This window comes from Lithobates pipiens, unplaced genomic scaffold, assembly GCF_037356315.1.
Source record: "Lithobates pipiens isolate NorthernLeopardFrog02 unplaced genomic scaffold, aLitPip1_a1.2 Scaffold_13, whole genome shotgun sequence".
Taxonomy (NCBI): domain Eukaryota; kingdom Metazoa; phylum Chordata; class Amphibia; order Anura; family Ranidae; genus Lithobates; species Lithobates pipiens.
In genome coordinates, this window is record NW_027507718.1 from 21133310 (window position 1) to 21156221 (window position 22912).

Consider the following 22912-nt stretch of genomic DNA (forward strand, 5'->3'; position numbering starts at 1 on the left):
TACATATACATGTAATACAAATATTAATATATGTGTGTTAATATACTATTCTTCCCGAATTGTGCACTATTGTACATTAAGAAAGGCAGGTATATATGTCAGTTCATATTATTTTAAAGGGACTATTTAGTTTGTGATTATATTAATGAGTCTCAGATGTTTCAGACAAGGACAATCAAGCTTGGGTGCCCAAAGCAATGTGTCACTGGTTTTTTTAGTAGCCATTTCTGGTGTTATTCCATTTTTAAATGGTTATTCATAGTAAATCTAGTTAATATTTTCCTTAAAGTGTCATGAGAGAAATGTTAAAGGTTCTGCTGCACCCATACACCTACAGCTCACTTCTTTTCTCCACAAAAATCCCATGCCATGATACTTTGTTTTAGCAGACGAATGAATAAGACTGGTGTAAGCTTGCTCTATTGAAAGGGTGCTACTGCCAAGTGGGTGGAGGAAAAATCTGGACTATGGAATGATACATGGTCTATGAACAGGGATTTCAGAGTAGGGAGAAGAAGAAAAAACTGAGAGATAAGACACACTTTGCTGCCAGGGGAGAAGTTGGCAAAATAGGTGAGAGATGTAACATACATACATATTCACTTCTGTGCTGCAACATCGGTCTGAAGCTGCGGCTGTCCCCTGCCAGCTCGAAGTCCAAGAACTGAGCGATCACATGACCATGGATTACTCAGCTCTCGGTCTTCTCTGAGCCGCCAGCAGTGACTGTAGTCTTCGCTCCCTGCTCTGCTCCTCCAGCACTCACTGGAGCACCAGGCTGGGGAGGGTGCAGGTGCAGCTGGCTTCAGTTCTCAGCCACATGCGGAGAGCCAGAGCCCAGCTGTTAAACCGACAGCTGGGTGAAACCTGACAATATGGTCAGGAGCCTTCCAGAGCTTGCAGAGGCCCAGTGAAGTCAGATGACAGCAAGCTTGAGCCCACAGTCAGCTGATTTGGGGACACAGGAAAGCAAAAGTAAGTGCACTCCCCAGACCCACAAGAGAAGCATGGCCAAAAAGCTTTGGCTGTACCTCTATCAAGCTAATACATTTTAATAATTTATTTGCTGCTTTTCTCTCCTTCCTCTTTGAGCTGCAAGCGGTCTAAAATGATCCAGCATCCCAGGACTGCGTGGCATCTCAGTAGGCAAAATCCCACTCTTGCTGAGCCTAAATACACAGCTACACCTCAGTCTTCACATACATTTAGATCCCTTTCACACTGGGGCAGTGCGGCATTAGCGGTAAAGCAACGCTAGTTGTAGCAGCACTTTACCACTATTATAGGGGCGGAGCACAAGTCATGGAGTGGAGATATTTGCGAAGCATGTTTCTTACGGAAACATTTTGTGTACACCTTTATATAAGAAGATTTTTACTCCTCATATGACATATGGACTCTATATGAACTATGTGTACTTACTGACTGTTCGGCACATTATATATTGGCACTGACACTTTAATTTTAGGGTTGTTTAGTCACATTTAGTTTCATAAGCAGTGCTATCACATAGATTTCATATATTAAAAAATATGACGCATACAGAGGCAGACAGAACAGTAATTTTGCTGCTGCAAGCTCTCCCTACTTGAGGCAGCCATACACGGAGCAATACTGGATGCAATTATTAGGACATGCTACTTTATCAAGGATGGTTATTATTATGCCATGCATATTCTTTATGAAAAAACAATCATTTTTACTTAGCCTTTACAGTTCAAATTTTGCTTGAAATTAAGCACAAATGACTTCTAATAATTATATTAGAGTAGCTGGTAAATTGTGCTCACTGTTTTTGGTATAGTTGGGTCAACTGCTGTTTCGCTGTATCCTATTGCTGCACACAACTTTGCTTTCTCTTCAAGAGTCATCAGTTCTTCCAGACCTTTAGAGAGCAAATCTGTATTACAATCCATAAAACTAGTGAATCATCACTAGTAATCATTTAATATTCTTGCTTTTCTATAGTTAACTATATCACTATGATTAAAAAAAAAGGTTGTTAGATTTAACAACGTAAATAGTAAAAAAAAATCATGCTTACTAAAAACATTTTAAAAGATAGCATTGATTGAAAGGAACATGCTGTGCACACAAATTAAAATAAACATGCTTAAGAACTAAAGATCGCTGGAACTGAAAGTCCGAGGCTTAGGGAAGAGGTAGTGGACCATTCAAAATGTTTGTGTGTTTATACTTACAGTGGTTCTAAAGGCTGAAGGTTTTTACCTTCATGCATTCTATGCATGACGGTAAAAACCTTGTGTGTGCAGCTCTTCCCCCCCCTCCCCCCCATACTTATGCCTCGTACACACGTTCCGATTATCGTACGACCGATCGTTCACATTTTGTTGCATACAACTAAGATCGAATACAACAGTGCAAAATGTGTGTAAGATTTTTGTCGTACGATTCTGGAACAATCTTCCGTCGTGCGTAGCTACGTATTTTAAATGATGTCAAATACGTGTGACCTGTGTGTCCTTCTGGTTTATTTTCGTGTTACCGATCATGCGTGGTGTTTGTCAAATGACATTTATCGGACGCATACTGTACTGGCTATACGATTGTCGTACGACGGGCTGTCATCCGACCAAAGTTTTCCTGTTTGTCCCTTCGGATTTGGTTGGACGGACTGTCGCGATCGGCTGTCGAAAGCTGCGTACTAACGATCAGATTATCGCACGATCTGTCCGAAAGTGACTTTTGTGGTCCGATAATCGGAACGTGTGTACGAGGCATTACCTGAGCTCCCTCTGATCCAGCAATGTTCATGGCTGTCCCAGGACTGGGTCCTACAGTTATGGAATATGTATACTTACACTGGTACAAGCTGAACTAATGTACCTATGCAATAAAAACCATACTTGGAGTTCAGCTTTAAAAGAAAAACTGTACTATGCAGTGCAATACAATTACTAAATGTAAAATTTAAATAATAAGAATAATGCAAACAATAAAAAGCTCATACTTCCAGTCTTTGCTGCTTCCTTCTTTTCTGTGCCATCTCCAGACCAGCCCCACATCCAGCCAAACCATCCCTTAGAGTTGCTGTCCTCATCTTTTGCTCCTGGCCTGTATATTTTAAGGCCGGCTTTGCTTGCCTGGACAGTAAAATAATAGGTTCAACAATTTCATATTTGGCAACATTCTCATATTTGTATTATTGCATAAATAATACCCCCCTGTCATACAGGACTGCATGAAATGCACTTTGTTTTTAAATAGAAAGTGGTGCATAGGCAAGCAGCATATTTTGTAATGTTAATGTGGAAGTCCATGCAAAAACTAAAATCCCTGTATCTATAGACACCAGGGATATAATACTATCCTCTCTATCCCTGTAAAGAATAAATGAGTGCTATACATACATTTTTATAAATCGATCTGACCCAATCTCCAGTGGCGGAAGCTCTGCACAGGACACGGACGAAAACGACTGAAATGAATGGGAAGTGACGTCACCCATAGAGTTATTATGTGGATTCTGTTGTCACCCGTCTCCTCTGCACTCGCCTCTACAGTGAAGCCGCAGATGACAGCTCAGCGTGGGATCCAGTCGAAGCGGGTCAGATCGGCTTCCAAAAAGGTATGTATACTCATTTTTTCTTTACAGGGATAGAGAGGTTAGTGTTAGATGCCTGGTGTCTATAGATGCAGGGATTTTAGTTTTTGCATGGACTTCCACTTTAAAGTAAGAGCTGTTAAAACGTTTTAGTCGCAATGTCTAAATACCTTTTAGAAAACTGTGATACTTAACCTCCAAACATTTTAAAAGCAATGCAATCATACTGAACCATCTTTCACTGCTATTACTGACTGCACATAACCACATGTGCTTATTACATTTCCCTGTGTATTATCTATCCTTTCCCCCACATTATCTACGAACATTCGTGGCCCCTTTTCCCACAGTGATTAAAAAAAACTATTGCAAATAAACTATACTCCACACACTTGCTGAAGAATCAGACTGTGGTTAGTTTGCTCATTGAGAAATGGTGATTAGCAGTTTGGCACATAAGCTTTCAGCTTACAAGATTTTAGAATAGTAAGTAGAATAAGGATAATTTCAGAGATAAATTTGTGATCGGTCTTTGAATAGGGAAAAAAAAGGCCTCTTGCACATGTTCTGATGTATGAGCTTTAAACATTCAAGGCAGAAAAAAACACAAGGTTGGGAAGTATAGCACCAGTGCATAATTGCATGTACAAAAATACTTCTAACTAATTTTTAATGAAGGATGCATACCACATGCATGCGTTTGGACATAAAGTTTACGCACTTTAACATATACACACATATATTATATATATATATATATATATATATATATATATATATATATATATATATATATATATATATATATATATATATATATATATATATATATATATATATAAAAGTGCAGAGATTTTTTAAAGACCGCTCACACACGCAAAAATACTGATCAGCACTCAGATTTCTGTATATACATTTTTTTTACTGATCCATACGCAGTGCATGTTTACAGGCCTGTGTGTACAGCCACATTGAAAACAATGGGCTGCTTTTAGATCAGTGAAATAAAAATGCCTGTATGCTTGAAAACAGAGGACAGTAACTAAGAATAAATTGTGCATCTCATGTAAAAGGCAAAGAGAAAAGTTTTATTTTTTTGTTAAGTTGGGGTAAGTGTTGACAGAGTATCCCATCGCATCCATAAGAGGGAGGTGGGGGGGGGGGGGGGGGGGGGTAGCCTTCAGTGTGAGAAAGGATTGTTGGCAGCTCTGGTAGGCTTAGAGAAGGATGGTTTGCAACAACCAGAAAGGTCTGCATTAGATTATTGCACCTGAAAGGGGGAAATGGAATAAATCTGTACAATGTAAGATACATAAAAAAAAAAATATCACATGCACATAAGTATTCACAGCCTTTCCCATGACACTCAAAATTGAGCTCAGGTGCATCCTGTTTCCACTGATCATCCTTGAGATGTTTATACAACTTGACTGGACCGGCCCCTTACTCAGATCAGTGATCCCCTGAGTCTCAGTGACTCTGTGATCACAGCGCGCTCCGCGCGGGCCTCCCGGGAATTCACATCCATGCTGTGGCCGTCGTTCGGCCATAGCGCGGATGCCAAGTGGTTAAAAGCTACAAATATTTGTTCTTTATTGTTATTTATTAACTCAATACAAATTAAGCTTTTATATCTGGTAGGAATTTTGTAAAATAAGCTGTGTTTTCATCTGCTAATAATGGTTTTAGTGTATTTTTTGCAAATATATTGGTTTGATAAACATTTGCACAAATACCGCTGGGTCTAAAAAAAAAAAAAAAAAAAAAAAAATCAGTAGCACCTTCTTTTTATTCTACTGATCATGTGCTCATATATCAATCATCAGAAAATATATGGTTTGGGGGTCACAAATTCTGAAAGCTAGAAGTGAAAAATAAAAAAACAAAGAAAAAAATTGCAAAAAAGGTCTGCCAACTGAGTGTACAAAATGGAGCACATGGCCTGGTAGCCAAAGGGTTAAACTATTTAAAGGGTAACTAAATTAATTGTTGGAAAAAAAATGTAAAATAAAAAAGAAAGGTAATATTGCATATACAATTGCAACACAAGTCATATTGTAATTGAATGTTGTTAAAAATGGCCTTTGCTTTTTAACCACTTGCTTACTGGGCACTTAAACCCCCCTCAGTCCCAGACCAATTTTCAGCTTTCAGCGCTGATGCACTTTGAGTGACAATTACGCGGTCATACAACACTGTACCCAAATGAATTTTTTATCATTTTTTTTCCCACAAATAGAGCTTTCTTTTGGTGGTATTTAGTTACAGCTCGGAGTTTTATTTTTTGCTAAACAAACAAAAAAAAGATGCAAAAAAAAAAAAAAAAAAAATCATGTTTTAATAGTTTGTTATAAAATTTTGCAAACGGGTCATTTTTCTCCTTCATTGAAGTGCGCTGATTAGGCGGCACTGATAGGCTGCATTGGTGGGCACTGATGGGCTGCATTGGTGGGCACTGATGGGCTGCATTGGTGGGCACTGATAGGCTGCACTGGTGGGCACTGATAGGCATAGTTAAGGCGGCACTAATAGGCACAGATAAGGCGGCACCGATGGGCACAGATAAGGCGGCACTGATGGGCAAAGATGGGCACAGATAAGATGGCACGGATGGGTGGCACGGATAAGTGGCACGGATGGGTGGCACGGATGGGCACTGATAGGTACCACAGATAGATGGGACTGATGGGCACTGATAGGTGGCACTGATAGGTGGCTCTGATAGGTGGCACTGCTGGGCACTGATGGGCGGCACTGCTGGGCACTGATGGGCGGCACTGCTGGGCACTGATGGGCGGCACTGGGGTGCAGCACCTGAGGCAGATTTTGGGTGGCACTGTGGGTGGCACTGCTGGGTGGCACTGTGGGTGGCACTGTGGGCACTGCTGGGTGGCACTGTGGGCACTGCTGGGTGGCACTGTGGGCACTATGGGCACTGCTGGGTGGCACTGACAGGGGGGCACTTACTTTATTTCAGGATGGCACTGCGGGTGGCAGGTGGGCACTGGCAGGGGGCAGGTGTCCTTTTAAATTGCTGGCCGTGATCGGGACTGATGTCCCGAACACGGCCGCCGGCGATCGGCTTTTTTTTTTTCTCCTCGCGCTGTCAGCGCGAGGAGGAATACTAGCCGATTACCGGCTCCGTTTTATCACATGATCAGCTGTCATTGGCTGACAGCTGATCACGTGATAAGGGGTCGGGATCGACCCCTTACACGGATCGGTGATCAGGCGAGTCTCACGGACTCGCCGATCACAGAGCGCGCCGCGCGCGCCCCTCAGGGGGCGCGCAGGCCGCTCGTAACCGGGACTACGTCAATAGACGTAGTCCCGAAAATGTGGGTCCGCGCTATTGCCGTCATTTTGCAATAGCGCGGATCCCAAGTGGTTAATCTGCAGCTGCTGTAGTTTTCTGTAAAATGCAATATGGCTACCTGGAGGAGTTCTGTACACAGATGATGTACAGAACGCCCCCCAAAAATCAAATTTCCTGATTGTGTGATTGGCTTACTGATTTTCCCAGAAGTCTGCACTAAGATACAAATCATATTTTGAGAATGCCCTGCAAAAATGTCCGTTTTGGTAAGATACTCAAAGAGAAATCACATCTAAAGGGGATGCAGACCCTGCAACTTTCCTCAGATCCCTGCAGCTGATTGATAATTATAGAACTCCCATACACATTCACACAAACAGGTATTCTTCCAAATAAAAGGTAGGAATTTGCAAAAAGGTTTGTTAAAATCCCCCGCAATGTACATAGATCACCCAGAAGGGAATGTTTTTGTTTGAAGTTACTCTTTAAATACTCAAGGAAACTGTTACAGGTAACACCATTTTCTTTTTCTGTATATAAAGACTGGGGTTTCTGCACCTACACTTTTACATTTACCAGTTAATAAGAAAGCATATACCCAGAAAAATAAACCTTACCAGGACAGACAGCTTTAAAAGCCTGGCAGACTGGACCGCCTAAGAACTAGATGATCCCCCAATGGGCTCCAGTTGACCTACAGGGAAAATGTGCCCTATAAACCAATGAGCGGGGCTATGAGCACCCTTAGCAGTCAGATTCCCTAAGTAGTCAATTAAAAATGATGGCCCTCTCTGCAGCTCCAGAGGGGCCCACCCAGTGCCCCAGATCAGATCTCACATTCCCCAGAAGTTATGCCAATTTAAGCCTCACGTCAGCATTCTCAAGCAACAGCATAGAGGATATCTGCTCTACCTTTTCTCTGTCATTCTGCTCTGTAAACCCCACTGCACACCTACCACATAACTGGTCAGAGAAAAAGCTCAGGTATGAAGCCTCAAAATACAGTCATTAAGCTTAGAGAGCTTCTTGGGATAGGCAATTTCTGTGTGTCACAAAGCCTAAATAGACAACCTTCTGCTTGGTCCAGCTCATTTCAAGCTTTTGCTTTTAAAGAGACCCTGTCACCACTGCTTCTATCTCATCCCTTCATCGGCAGTTCTTACACAGACCGTGTGTATTCACTACAAATGCAGAACATGCTTGAGGAACATTTAGGATAAAACTACACCAATTTAATTTGGAAGCATTGTGATAAATTTTAATGCAGTTCCTATTTACATATCCTCCCCCTCCCATTAAAATGTAAGCTCTACCAGCAGGGCCCTCCTGTACCTTTTGTATTGAACTGTACTGTAATTGTGTTGTCCCCCTATACATTGTAAAGTGCTGCGTAAACTGTAGGCGCTATATAAATCGTGAATAATAATATCATCATAAATAGAAGGAAGATTTTGAAATCACTGCAGGCAATGTATGGAATTGTATGACCCAGTCACCAAGATGCAAATCTTGGCTGCCGTGTTGACCAGAAATTGCCCAGCCTCGATTTAAATATCACTTTCAAAATAATTTCTTACCTCCATTTCAGCTTGTTGTCTTGCAAGAGTGATACAAAAAATATCCAGTGTTTTTTCATGCTCCTGTCAAGAATTAAAATCAAATGTTTCAATTGTGCCAGGAAAGCAGTATGCATGTGGTAAATGTAATTATTTAAAAAACAAAACAAAAAAAACACAACAAAAAAAGACAATCCAGTACTTCCGCTGTGCTCAGAACTTCCTCTGTCGGTTTCTTTGATGTTATCTTGACTTTGTACACTTCTTTGTACCGCTTCACTTGCTGTCGGTGCTTTCGAATATATTTCCAGGACCACATACGGAGGCGGGGCTTTACATTGACATCAAGGATACTAGTTATAGCGTAATTCCACCTTATGAAATCAAAATAACATTAAAAAACACCTACATGAATGTTACAATTTTACAGCATAAAAAAAAAAAAAAAAAAAAAAAGGTAAGATTCTACAGGCATAATACCAAATTTTACACGGATTTCATATTGGTCCTTCAGAAAAACCAAAACAGTAAATGCTACTTAAAATATTGTCCCTTCGCCTTCAAGCATTAGATTAGGTTTTAATTATAGCGGGGTTTGAGTGTATTCCTGTCTTTTAAAGAGGATCTCCACTGTGGATTATACAGGTATTTACCTGTGATGTATATTAACCGATATTTGTATAATGTCATTATATCAGATATATACTCTGCATACAGCAGGTTATCTCTAGTATATCATAATGTACAATGTATGGATATATATTCATGTTTGTCCTCTTTTTTACAATAGATAAACCTTCTGAAGAAGACCCCCGATGGGGTCAAAACGCGTAAAGGGCTATTTTTATCTATGTTTTACTGTGTATACAGATTTAAAAGGGTTATATGATGTAATTTTTCTGTCTATACATGTACTATTATACATTTTATTCACCAAGTGGAGTTCAATTCTTGACCATTGTGTCACCCATTTAATCTTTTTTATTAATAAATACTTGTATTACAAACTATCCGCTTCATTTCAGTAGTTATTTCTACTGTGCATATACATCAGCCCTTACAGGTAATATATGCTGTTTAAAAACCCCACCCAGGGGATATTTCTTTGTTTTTTTTTTCATATACATCAGGGGTGACCAGCGCCCTCTGACCCTCTATTGGGGTGTTACATAATTAAAACCTAGAAAAAAGCAAAGACAGTAACACTTCAAGGCTCCATGTCATAGCCAGACTATAGGTCCACTACAAAAAAAAAAAAAAAAAATGGTCCTGCTGTTTTCAGGACAGGGCATTCAGCACAAAAACAAAATTTAGAACCCAAGGTCTTCCTACTTCACTGAGCTAAAGAGTGTCCCTAACAATCAAGCATTCCCAACAATTGGGTGTCCTTAACAACCAAGCACACCCAATCTCTAACTAATCATTTTAATTGTAACCCACCCAACACTTAACCTGAATCTAAAACTCAACCAAACACCTAGACTAATACCATAGCACCTCCTCAATGCTTAAGTAATACCCTAACATTGTACCTTATTCATAGATGTTTACAAATTCCCCTAATTCCGAACCCTATCGTGAGATTTAGCCTTAAGTAAATTATTAACACTACATGGACCAATTCTGCATACTAGCGTCACCAGTCTTGCACCATTTCAGGCACTAAGTACTGATCTATTAAAAAAAAAAAAAAGTTGCACAGAAATTAGTCATTTACATGTGTTGATATTAGCTTGTGATATTAAGTTCTAATCCAACAGGAGAGAAAGAAACTGGGAAATATGGGAAAAGCAGCATAAATCTTTACATGTTGGCTGAAATGAGAATGCAACAAATTCATGCCCAATATTTCATACCTACCTAACAAAAAATTTATTTTTTTAAACTGAGAATAATAAAAGAAGAAAAATGTATATAAAAAAACTATACATGCTTTAATTTTGCCTACAAACAACCAATCGGGCTTTGTTACTTGTTGTACTAAATATCTAAAATTAAATCAAGACACTTCTCTTTCTCTTGGCTTTGATAATTTGGCTTCTGAGATTTATTAGTCAAATATACTAGGCAGCCAAAGATACCTAAACTGTACTCTAAAGCATTATAGTCAAATCAATACCCCCAGATGGGGTACAACTGAATACTGTCTCAAAGCAGCAGTATATTACTCAACAATTCCACAACAGTCCATCAAACAAAACCTCCTACAATAACTAATTCACCATCCCAAATTGATTTAATATAATAAAATATGTAAGCGACTGGGCAAATGGCAGTCATGTAAATAGGCTTGCAGTGTAAGCAGTTGTGCAATTAGGAAGACAAATTTACCTTGGTAAGATTATTAAGGCCTTTTAATCTTCTGCAATGGGAGAAATGTCAATTTTTATTTGCATTGTACACTTCTACTGCAGTTAGCTCAGGCAAATAGGCCTAGATGGGCAAGAGCATCCCTAAAAATTACTCCTCTAGTATTAGGAATCTGCTGTTTCTATTCCTTGTGCCAGTCAGCTGACAGATTACATGCCTGATAGACTGACTCTATGAGAACAATGTCTCGGAGGGAAGGGGAATTCCCACAAAGTTTTGCAATAATAAATGGTTCTGAGAACTCATTGAAAAAAGATCTTCCCGGAACTCAATAGTTTAAGGTGAAATATACAAAGTGTCTAAATAGTCCACCTCTATAGCTGCATATACAGTTTTTAATAAAAAAATATTTTTTAGGAAACTCATACTGCTTTGTGAAACCCATTTCAAGAGCACACCCTTCCTTTAAAGAAAACCTGGACTGTGGAAATATAAAGGCTACCTTTATTGGTCTTCAACAGCATGAAAGAAAGTAGCTAACAATTACAAAAGGCAATGTTAGCTTATAGATTTCCCTCAATACAAGTTTTATAAAGAAATAAAATGGAGGCTCCCCTGCCTCAAACTGAGCTTCTCTAATGCCATGTACATACGACCGGACTTTGACAGCAAAGTTCAGACGGAACAAATCCGTCAGACAATTCAATCGTGTGTGGACTTCATCTTTTCTGTTGAAAAATCTGACAGACTTTAGAAATAGAACATGTTTCAAATCTTTCCGCCACCAGTTCCTATCGAGAAAACCACTCGTCTGTATGCAGGTCCGATGGACCAATGACGATGCAAGGGCAGCCATTGGCTACTGGCTATTGAACTTCCTTCTTCTAGTCCCGTCGTACGTCATCACGTTAAACAAATCGGACTTTGGTGTGACCGTCTGTAGGAAAGTCCGTTTCAGCGGAAATCCGTTAAAAAGTCCGTCAGAGTTCATTCCGACAGAAAGTCCGGTCGTGTGTACGCAGCATAAGAAATCTGACCATACACAATATGCCGGCCTCCTAGTACAAGTAACTGACAAAATCTCTAAAACTTCACCGTTCTTGGTAAATTGTTCTTGTTTACAAATCCTACACATAGGCATGAAATAATCATATACAGTACAACACTGAACAAAAATTATACAATTACTTTTGTCTACAGTACTTTTACTCTGCAATGCACGTGTGTGGGTTCAGTCACCACCTTTTACTATTTTTTCACAAGAGCCATTTGTATACAAGTGATTGAGAAACAAAGCTATAAAAAGGTAAATTTTTTCCTTTTTTTAAATACTAAGCAATCATACCTACCTCATCCGTTTTGCACAGAGCAGCCCCAATCCTGTTTTTCTCAGGTCCCCCGCCGGTGTTTCTGGTCCTTCACCCCTTGCCTAGTGCCCCCAGAGAAAGCAGCTCGTGCTTGCTCGCTCCCGAGCCAGCTCTATGGGACACACAGAGTGTGGCTCAGTCCTGCCCCTCACTCCCTACTCAATGGCTGTAATTGACAGCATCGGAAGCCAATGTCTCCCTGCTGTGTCTCAGCCAATGACCTGGAAGAGCCGCTGCTCTCGTGGTCATTGCTGGATCGAGCTTTGGTAAGTATTGGGGGATCTGCACACTAATAGTTTTTTTTACCTTCATGAATAGAATGGGGCAACCTTCTATACAGGTTACATACAAAAAAATAAAAAAATTAACAAAAGCTTGGTGGTCTGCAGATGATTAGCTAGCAAAAAAATATATTACATGTGATGATTATACAGTGCATTAAAGTATTCATACCCCTTGAAATTTTCCACATTTTGTCATGATACAACCAAAAACGTAAATGTATTTTGTTGGAATTTTATGTGATAAATCAACACAAAGTGGCACATAATTGTGAAGTGGAAGGAAAAAGATAAATGGTTTTCAAAGTTTTTTTAAAAATAACTGAAATAATAATATCTGAAAAAAGTGTGGCGAGCATTTGTATTCAGCCCCCTTTACTCCTAACTAAAATCTAGTGGAACCAATTGCCTTCAGAAGTCCCCTAATTAGTAAATCGCAGTATAAATACAGCTCTTCCTTGAAGCCCTCAGAGGTTTGCTAGAGAACCTTAGTGAACAAACAGCATCATGAAGGCCAAGGAACAAACCAGACAGGTCAGGGATAAAGTTTTGGAGAAGTTTAAAGCAGAGTTAGGTTCTAAAAAAAATCCGAAAAATATCCCAAGCTTTGAACATCTCACGGAGCACTGTTCAATCAATCATCGGAAAATGGAAAGAGTATGGCACAACTGCAAACCTACCAAGACATGGCCGTCCACCTAAACGGACAGGCCGAGCAAGGAAGGCATTAAATCAGAATCATCCAAGGTAACTCTGGAGGAGCTGCAGAGATCCACAGCTCTGGTGGAAGAATCTGTCCACAGGACAACTATTAATCATGCACTTGGGCAGCACAGTGGTGTAGTGGTGAGCACTTTCACCTAGCAGCAATAGGGTCACTGGTTCAAATCCCGACCACGACACCATCTGCCTGGAGTTTGCGTGTTCTCCCTGTGCCTGCGTGGGTTTCCTCCGGGTACTCCGGTTTCCTCCCACAAGTCACGCACTCCACAAATCTGGCCTTTATGGAAGTGTGGTAAAAAAGAAAGTTATTGTTGAAAGAAAGCCATAAGAAGTCCCATTTTCAGTTTGTGAGAAGCCATGTGGGGGACACAGCAAACATGTGGAAGAAGGTGCTCTAGTCAGACGAGACAAAAATTTAACTTTTTGGCCTAAGTAAAATGCTATGTGTGGTGGAAAACTAACACTGCACATCACCCTAAACACACCACCCCCATCGTGAAACATGCTGGTGGCAGCATCATGTTGTGGGGATGCTTTTCTTTAGTTGATGGGAAGATGGATGGAGCCAAATACAGGGCAATCTTAGAAGAAAACCTGTTAGAGTCTGCATAAGACTTGAAACTGGGGTAGAGGTTCATCTTCCAGCAGGACAACAACCCTAAACATACAGCCAGAACTACAATGCAATGGTTTAGATCAGAGCATATGCATGTGTTAGAATGGCCCAGTCAAAGTCCAGACCTAAACCCAATTGAGAATCTGTCGCTGTTCACAGACACTCTCCATCTAATCTGACAGAGCTTGAACTATTTTGCAAAGAAGAATGGGCAAAAATTTTACTCAAGATGTGCAAGGCTGATAGGGACATACCTAAAAAGACTTGCAGCTGTAATTGCAGCAAAAGGTGGTTCTACTAAGTAGGGGGGCTAAATACAAATGCACGCCACTTTTTTTCAGATATTTGTAAAAAATGTTGAAAACCATTTATAATTTTTCCTTCCACTTCACAATTATGTGCCACTTTATGTTGGTTAGAACATAAAATCCCAATAAAATAAATTTATGTTTTTGAAGGGGCATGAATGCAATTAATACATTTATAAAAATAGAAAGCTAGAAATAGAAAGAAACTAAGCTGAAGTAAACTACAACACATAACCTTTGACTGCTACTACCTATGGTACATTATTGTCAGACATTTGTTGCGTCATGGGAACTGTACAGTTATAACAAGCAAAAGTAAATTTATCATGATAGGTCTAACATACCATTTTCTAGTGTTATTATGAACAGGAACATCTGGTCTGTACTTTCTGTATGGAAGATTCCTGGACATCATGTCAATAGATTCAAGAAGCTCCATGACACTATGGTACTGCAGAATAGAATAAAATGTATTAACAATGAATATTGTTTTTTGCATTGTCCTTCATAAAAATAAAATGATTACAGTGTCTCAAATACTGATAGCTACCAGATAGTGTAAACATTATGTACATTAAATGTGGCATCACATACTGTATACAAGCGTTAAAGTATAATATATCTAAAACTAGACTATTAGTTCTGGGTAAACATATCTTATATGCATAGGATGTAAGTAAATCAATTGCCTTCCATGTTACAGCCTTTGATGACCTGTGTTTTTCTGCACTGGATCAATGCAGATCGCTGTGATGGTACCTAGAAAAATGTATGGGTGGCACAGTGGTGTAGTGGTTAGCACAGCAGTCAAGGGCAGCACAGTGGTGTAGTGGTTAGCACTCTCGTCTAGCAGTAAAAAGGGTTCAAATCCCAACCACAACACTATCTGCCTGGAGTTTGCATGTTCTCCCTGTGCCTGCAAGGGTTTCCTCCGGGTACTCCAAAGACATGCAGGTAGGTTAATTGGCTTCTGTCCAAAATTGGCACTAGTATATGAATGGGACCTTGGATTGTGGGCTCTTTCAGGGTGGTGAGCAATGTGAGTGAGCAATGTACAGGGTTAGGGACAATTGTAGATACTCACTCAGGTTGAACGGGATGGACTGGTGTCTTTATTCAACCTTACTAACTATGTAACTATGATTGTTTTCTATATGCCTCAGGTCACACCACAATGCTAATGTGATGTGCAGTGATTAAAATGCAGACATACTGCATTTTTCTGTGGTGCCCTGGATGGCGCCGCATTGTTACGTGGAGACTTGAATGGACATTTTGTATACTTCTGTTAAAGTAAAAAAAAAAAAAAAAGAAAAGAAAGGCAGAGTGCCTTGTGTTGTAACATGCACCACTCACCACTGCTGTCACGGGCTAAAACGGAACGTTTTAGCATGGGACTGGTGGAACACACCCTTAATTCTCACCTGAGGCTTATTAAAATCAACTGCTATGTCCTGAAGATTGACATCAAGATCAATTTTTGGTGAAGAAAAGTCAAACTCTGAACGTGGATTCATACGGAGTTTTGCTCTCCCTGAGATTGGACGGAAGACTAGATAATAAAAATAAACAAACAAAATAAATAAATAATATAGTAGATAACTTGTAGTGAAGGACAGTAACATACGTTGTCAACTGAAATATCAAATCGGCATTCTCAACAATGCAGTGATGGTTTCTATCCGGAATTACAATGAACTGCCATGCAGTGGTATTGTTAGAAGGTTTCTGCCACTTTGGCTAGTATTGCTACATTGCAAAAATTATAGACTCAAACCAACACAGATGACATTGGTTGATTACTGATGTAATATATATTAGAATAAGAAAAGTAACCCTTTTTTTCTACAAATGCACAGTTAATTGTATATATTCTGAAAAACTGAATGCAATAAAATCAGTTGTGCAAGGGTGAGGAATAAATTAGTAGAAAAGGGAATGCATATATTGGGACAAACTTCTGCTGACTACCGTATATACTCGAGTATAAGCCGAGATTTTCAGCCTCTTTTTTGAGGCTGAAAGTGCCCCCCTCGGCTTATACTCGAGTCATCGCTGTCTGCCCGCTCGATCAGCGTGTCGAGCAGACAGACAGCGGCCATTCTATAGTTCAAAAGCCGCGCCTCCGGCTCCGCCTTCGCCTGTGATAGGCGGAACACTGAATTTCCCAGCAGCCTGTGTTCCGCCTATCACGGACATCGTATCATCCTCGTACTACGGACGAGGATGATACGATGTACGTGATAGGCGGAACACAGGCTGCTGGGAAATTCAGTGTTCCGCCTATCACAGGCGAAGGCGGCGGCGCAGCTTTTGAATTTTACAATGGCCGCCGAGGCGCCGACGAACGAAGAGGGCACGGGACGGAGGCAAGGCAAGGCACGGCACGGGACGGGACGGGACGGGACGGAGGCAAGGCACGGCGGCGAGGCACGGAGGCAAGGAGGCTCGGCACGGGACGGAGGCTCGGGACAAAGGCTCGGGACACAGGTAGGCTGGACACACACACACACACACACACACACACACACACACGGATGGATACACACACACACAGGGATGGATGGATGGATGGAGACACACACACACAGGGATGGATGGATGGATGGATGGAGACACACACACACAGGGATGGATGGATGGATGGACACACACACACACAGGGATGGATGGACGGACACACAGGGATGGACGGACACACAGGGATGGACGGACACACAGGGATGGACGGACACACACACAGGGATGGACAGGCATGTCTTACCCTCGGCTTATACACGAGTCAATAAGTTTGCCAGTTTTTTTGGGGGTAAATTGGGGGCCTCGGCTTATATTCGGGTCGGCCTATACTCGAGTATATACGGTATATGTAAATCCTTGGGCATAAAATTGCATGTGCATATCCAAAAGGAGTAGCTATGTAAAAACCATACCAAAATCATAACCTTCCGGGATCATGTTGTTAGAAGCAACTCCATATTTCAAAACGCCCTGCAAGTGAAAATGAAGGTTAATGGATGATACTTTTAAACAAAATTACCAATCTACATCCTTTGAAAAACCGATTAAATAAAATGCCAGTAAATACTAGACATGTGCAGAGTAAAATATTTAGTTTCGGAATTTAGTTTTCGTCCGAAAACTTAATTTATTTAGTTACTCCCGAAATTCGTTTTTATTTATTTCGTTTTTCGTTCAAAAATTGCATTAGTCCGAAAATCCACATGAATTACGGTCGAATCTGTCTTTGAAGGCTTATGGTGTCTGTCGAATGTATAAAGAAGATTCGACGGAGCTAGTATATAGCATACTTTAGAACCCCTGTTAAAGTCTATGGGACTCCAACATTCAAAATCTAAAGTGCTAATTTTAAAGACTAATTTGCAAGTTACTGTCCTAAAAAGTGTTTGGGGACCCGGGTCCTGCCCCAGGGAACATGTATCAATGCAAAAAAAAGTTTTAAAAACGGCCGTTTTTTCAGGAGCAGCGATTTTAATAATGATTAAAGTGAAACAATAAAAGTGTAATATTCCTTTAAATTTCGTAGGGGGGGGGGGTTGTCTATAGTATGCCTGTGAAGTTGTATGCCTGTGAAGTATGCCATGTTTCTGGTGCTTAGAACTGTCCCTGCACAAAGTGTCATTTATGCAGGAAAAAAAGTCCTTTAAAATCACTCGCAGCTATTATGAATTGTCGGCACCGTAATAGAGAGAACACTCATTGAGTCAGGGGATAGCGCTCTCTGGCCACACGCATCAGGTCCAGTTAAAGGGAACAATGCACCCATATGTTGTTTTGCCCAGCCGTGCCATTCTGCCAACGTATATCTGCGTGAGGGGTTAAAGCTATATTTCAAATTTGTGCAATTATTTATAGAAACTGATAGCTCAAGGATTTATTTTTATTTTACTTAACGCGATACCGTTTAAAGTGATACACACTATTTTAATTTACAGTATGTTGTTCCTTCTATTTCTGTATGTGGATGATGGCACTAATTATTTTAATAAAAAAAACAACATCTAGGTGCCTTTTTTTATTGATATAAAGCAGTCATATCTGTAAATATAGTCATATCAGTAAATATCAATAAACAGTTTTAAATTGGCATACAAATAGTATATAATAATAGTATTAGTTTAAATTTTAGATATACTTAAAACTATTATAAGAGGGAGGTAAAGCCTATATCAATCTACATGTAATAACCTATCATCATTGTTGTTAAGCTGGTTAATGGGCATGGAGGAGGGAGGGAGTGGACTGTAATTTACCGCTGTGTATAGCCCATATGTGTGACTGCTCAGATGTGATAGGGAGGAAATGCTCATCATAGAAACTCACTCAAAACTGAGCATGTGCCAAATTGCTACCACAGCTGCAAAATCCCTAGCTGAATTGGGTGCATGAACAGAAGATGGAGATAGGGAGCAGCACGATCAACTGGGTTTTTTGCAGTATACAGAAAATGAATCTCAGTGACTGAGTGATTATGAGCAGCATTAAATACAGCAGTTTTTTTTTTTTTTTTTTTTTAGGATGTGGGTTTAGTGACACTAATAACCAATCAAATGACAGTAGCAGAGCATGAGATTCAAGTTACCATAACTTCATCACACACAAGAGAGAGCAGCAGGAACCTTCCATCTTAGCAGTACTCCTGGACCTTGCCTGGACCCACAGCACAAAATAAATATCCAAGAAAAACAGGAGCCACATTGCTCATTTGGTCTATCATAGGTTTATTAACATCTCAAGAGGCACAAACCTTAAAGTTAAAGTGCACACTTATAAGGTCTAGGCAAGTAAAGAGCTTACTGTGTATACAAGTACATGGTTATTTGCAGAACGCATTAAAGTGAATGTAAAAGCTTATTTTTTTAAAATAACAAACATGTTATACTTGGTATTGCATAGAAAGGCACTAAACCTCCTCCTGGGGTTCCCCACTGGCACTCTTGGCTCCTCCATGTGCCACCATAGAAAGTTGCTTTCTATGGTGGCACACCTGAGGGGCTTACTCTCGAGCTGGGCTGTGTGCATCCATAGACACACATGGTGATGCTGCCCCCCCCCCCCCCCCCATGCTACTTCCTTGCAGGATTTGACTAATAGCAGAAGGATCCAATAGTTCCTGCTGCTCTGAGTCCTGTAAGGAGAGAAGGAGAAAGCAGCGCTGGATCGGCACAGCGCTAGGGAGTGCATTAAGGTAAAAAATCTTTATGCCTTTCCAACCACTTGGGTCTTCACACCGATGTCTGTTTATGCCTCTTGTGTTGGTAATATACCTGACTTAGTGGGTAAAAATTATGGACCCCATTTTTTCTTTAATATCTACCATAGCTTTTTTGCAATTATCACACCAATTTCAACAGAAATTTTAAAAGGACCAAAAAAAAAAGAAAAAAAAAAAAAAAGAATCAAATACCATACCAATGCTTCATTGTAACTTCGATGGTAATACATCTCAGATTTCACATTCCAATAGGCAAACAGGTTGTCAAGGCGCACAATCTAGAATTAAATATTTGAAAAACAAGATCAATCAATCCTCAAACATAAGTCAAAATTAAACATACTGACAACACAATGTAATATAAATATATTGTACTCACTGCCATATCGATTGCAATAAATTAAAGTTTATGAAAGTTGAAATGTTTGGTTTTATATCAAGCCAGCATTTTAAGTGTTAATAAACTGGATGTTCAATACTATTTGTACCATTGGCTTTTTCTCTCTCTTTTTTTTGGGGGGGGGGGGGGGGGGGACAGGATTGAGGATTATCTTATACCATTTTAATCTAATTGGGAAGCCCAATGGATGACAACTATTGATTTGCATTTCACATTTTTTTGATAAGCTGAAATGGGATTTAGTAGAGCGGCCATTCACATTTGTTGGTGCTGGCTTAATTCACATTTTGGTGGAGGCTCACTCCTTGTGCAGCATTACAGTTATTTGGATTATTCTTATATATGTACATGTTGGCCGCTGACTTCCTGAGGTCTAGTCTGGTTAGTTGTAAATTGCTTTTGAGGCGAGTCTCACTCCTCACTTTTATTTAATGTTTTTAGTTTGTTGCATTTACCGGTATATCTTTCTGATTCAGCACCGACTTATCACAGTTATGATTGCAGTAAATTATTTCATTAGGGAAAACCTACGGCTTCTATATGACATCTTTCTGGCACTCTGGACTTCCTTGCTGCATGCTCAGATAAGGTTAATGTATTCGATTTTGGAGGAGGGATCTCATGCTTTTTCTTTTTTATTATTGTCAGGTTCCTCAAAGTGATTCTAAATGCTTGCCTTTTTTTTAACCTACAATAAAAAGATTTACTACTTACCCCTTACTTGCACAGGGCAGCCCCAAACATCCTTTTCTGGGGTCCCCCACCAGCACCCATAGATACACAGCATGACTCAGCCCCACCCCTGCTCCCTTGGACTTGACTGACAGCAGCAGGAGCAAATGGCCCCCGACTTCTATCCAACTTGTTCTGTTGGACAACGAAGAAAGAGCAGCGCTGCTGAAGATGGGCACAGTGCTGAATGGATACTGGACTTAGGTAAGTAATTAGGGCGTAAAAGGAAGCAAACATTTAGTGAAAGCTTGTGAAAGTCAATTGAGTCAATGTTTGATAGAACACAGTAGTGGGTGCCAGCTCCCTAACCACCATGAAGAAGCTGTCAAATTTTGCAGTGGTAATACCAACAATGCTAAAGGGTTTTTTTTACTGAAAAGTATGTTTGAAAGTATGTTTGGCTGAACACCCATTCATCTGAATGTTCACATAAGATTCTCCATAGACTGTAAACAGTGCAGAAATCTCCATCATACGATTTCCCCTTGTGATTGAATGTTCTTAACCTACAGTGTTAGGCTATTTTCTTTATTGATAATTATTAACGCTCATGGTCGAATGCTTCTACAGTATAGTCATTTTTCTATAAATGACATCAAGCAAACTATTACAAAAATTACAGGTGTTATTACACTTGTACGAATGATGAGACATTCAGAAAGTAATTACATATAAATATATATCACCATAGTGTTTTAATGAATGCAGACAAAGCTCTATGTTTGCAATACTGTCTTGCAGCAATTTTTTTTTTTTTTTTTTTTTAAATGCAATCCTTAGACAAAAATAAACAGAATGAAAAAAGCATTTCTTTTTTAGCCAATGTTCATTAAAAAAAGTAGTGTTATTGTGGACTAAAAATATACATTTTATTATAGAATTTATCCTGTATAAAATAACACTACAATTAGGATTTTGATACAAAGCACTGAAAAACTATTCATTTGTAAAGTTTTTTTTTTGTTTTTTTTAATGCCTTTTAAAATTTGACACAAAAATTACCAAATAAAACAAAATTAAAACAAAAGTAAGGGAGCAGAGCAGGAAAACAATAGTTGAAGGGAGAAAGGGCACGAAAGATTTAAGTAGAGTGGATTAAGGTAAAAGTAAGGATTAATCAGGGGGTAAATAAAATAAAAAAATACAAAAGAAAAAAAAAAGAAAAGAAAATGTACACTTTCCAGGTTGCTTTATCTGACAGTGTCTGCAGATGAAGCCTGTGCCTTTGATCTTAATATGAATGAAACCAGAGTAGATACAAAAGTAATAATGTTACTTTGTATCTCTATTTCACATTCAAGTATTTTCTTTTTTTTCAGCAACAGCTGCTTTATTCCCATGGCACCTCCCAGCTTCAGTTTAAGAGCCAAGAATAGCCAGCCACTGGGGGACATGGAAGAGGGGCAGAAGCACTGGATGTGCTACACACATCCTGTGTACTTTGATTACTTTTTTGGCGCATGTTTAAAATGTCTAGTGTCCCCAACTGGTTAATAAGCTAATGGCAGTTGAATGGCAATTATTGTGATCACAGCAGTGAACTAAAAAAGCAAAAAAGCTGGTTTCTACAATTATGGTTCTAAGAATTCTATTGTGCTTCAATGAATACCATTCAAATGCAGCATCTCTAACATCTCTGTCCATCTAGTCAAGAACTGCTGCTCCTGCTCAAAACCAATTCAATCTAATCTCCAACTTTCAGGTAATTTCTTTCATCTGGAAAGGGATAACAACCACTCCTGATGCCCAATAGCTGCGGTCATTACTCTCACTGACTGATGAGTCAACATCACTTGCTTTAATTGGTACAAGTGTAGGCACTCTTGAAATGTCTACAACGTTCCAATAACTGATAGCTAGAGACTCGTCAGAGACAGGGCACTGCCATGAGAGCATTATAGCTAGCAAATGCTAGCCTCCTACCAAAAAGTGCTTTTTGCTAACTGTGTTCAGTTTTAATAAGTCTAAGCCACAGACCCCGAATAAGCACGAAGCAAACAAAGGTCAGACTAAAGTCAATGAATTTATAACTAATCCAGGTTGCATCCCATTTTTACACCATCAGCATAACAGCCAAGAAACTAGCATTTTCAGAAGGAGATATCAGAAATTGCAGTCTCATCAAGGACGGCTCAAAATGAGCTGACGATAGAATAACTACTACAATATAATTTAATAAGAAAAATGACAAGGGCATAATGGTCATGGCTTACAGTTTAAATTACCTTGTAAAACAGCTTGGCGGATTCATCATGAAGACATGGATTCCAATTTTTATCAGATGTCTGTTAAGAAAAGTTTATTCGTGAGTGAAAAATATTCAAAATATTCTGGGAATTTTTATTTGAAATATTATAATACCTGAAAAGCAAAGCAAATATTCAGATTTTCCTCATTTAAAAAAAAAAAAAAATAAAAAAAAAAAAAAAAGTTTGCACTTCCAGTCACACACATATTATACATGTACTGAATTTTAAAAATACTAAGCAGAGTAAAAATAAA

At 39.5% G+C, this 22912-nt stretch overlaps 1 protein-coding gene across 2 annotated transcripts in view; it reads right to left on the reverse strand.

Annotated features, from left to right (window-relative positions):
* The window catches only part of VPS13A (vacuolar protein sorting 13 homolog A), a 327166-nt gene that overhangs the window by 250570 nt on the left and 53684 nt on the right, over positions 1-22912 (reverse strand). For both annotated transcript variants that reach the window (XM_077474893.1, XM_077474892.1), the window contains exons 8-16: positions 22636-22695; positions 19476-19556; positions 16976-17033; positions 15467-15594; positions 14387-14493; positions 8640-8811; positions 8459-8521; positions 2972-3104; positions 1791-1885 (exon numbers count right to left, since the gene is read on the reverse strand). In XM_077474893.1, the coding sequence (XP_077331019.1) occupies positions 1791-1885; positions 2972-3104; positions 8459-8521; positions 8640-8811; positions 14387-14493; positions 15467-15594; positions 16976-17033; positions 19476-19556; positions 22636-22695 (897 nt within the window). The remainder of the gene's footprint in view (positions 1-1790; positions 1886-2971; positions 3105-8458; positions 8522-8639; positions 8812-14386; positions 14494-15466; positions 15595-16975; positions 17034-19475; positions 19557-22635; positions 22696-22912) is intronic.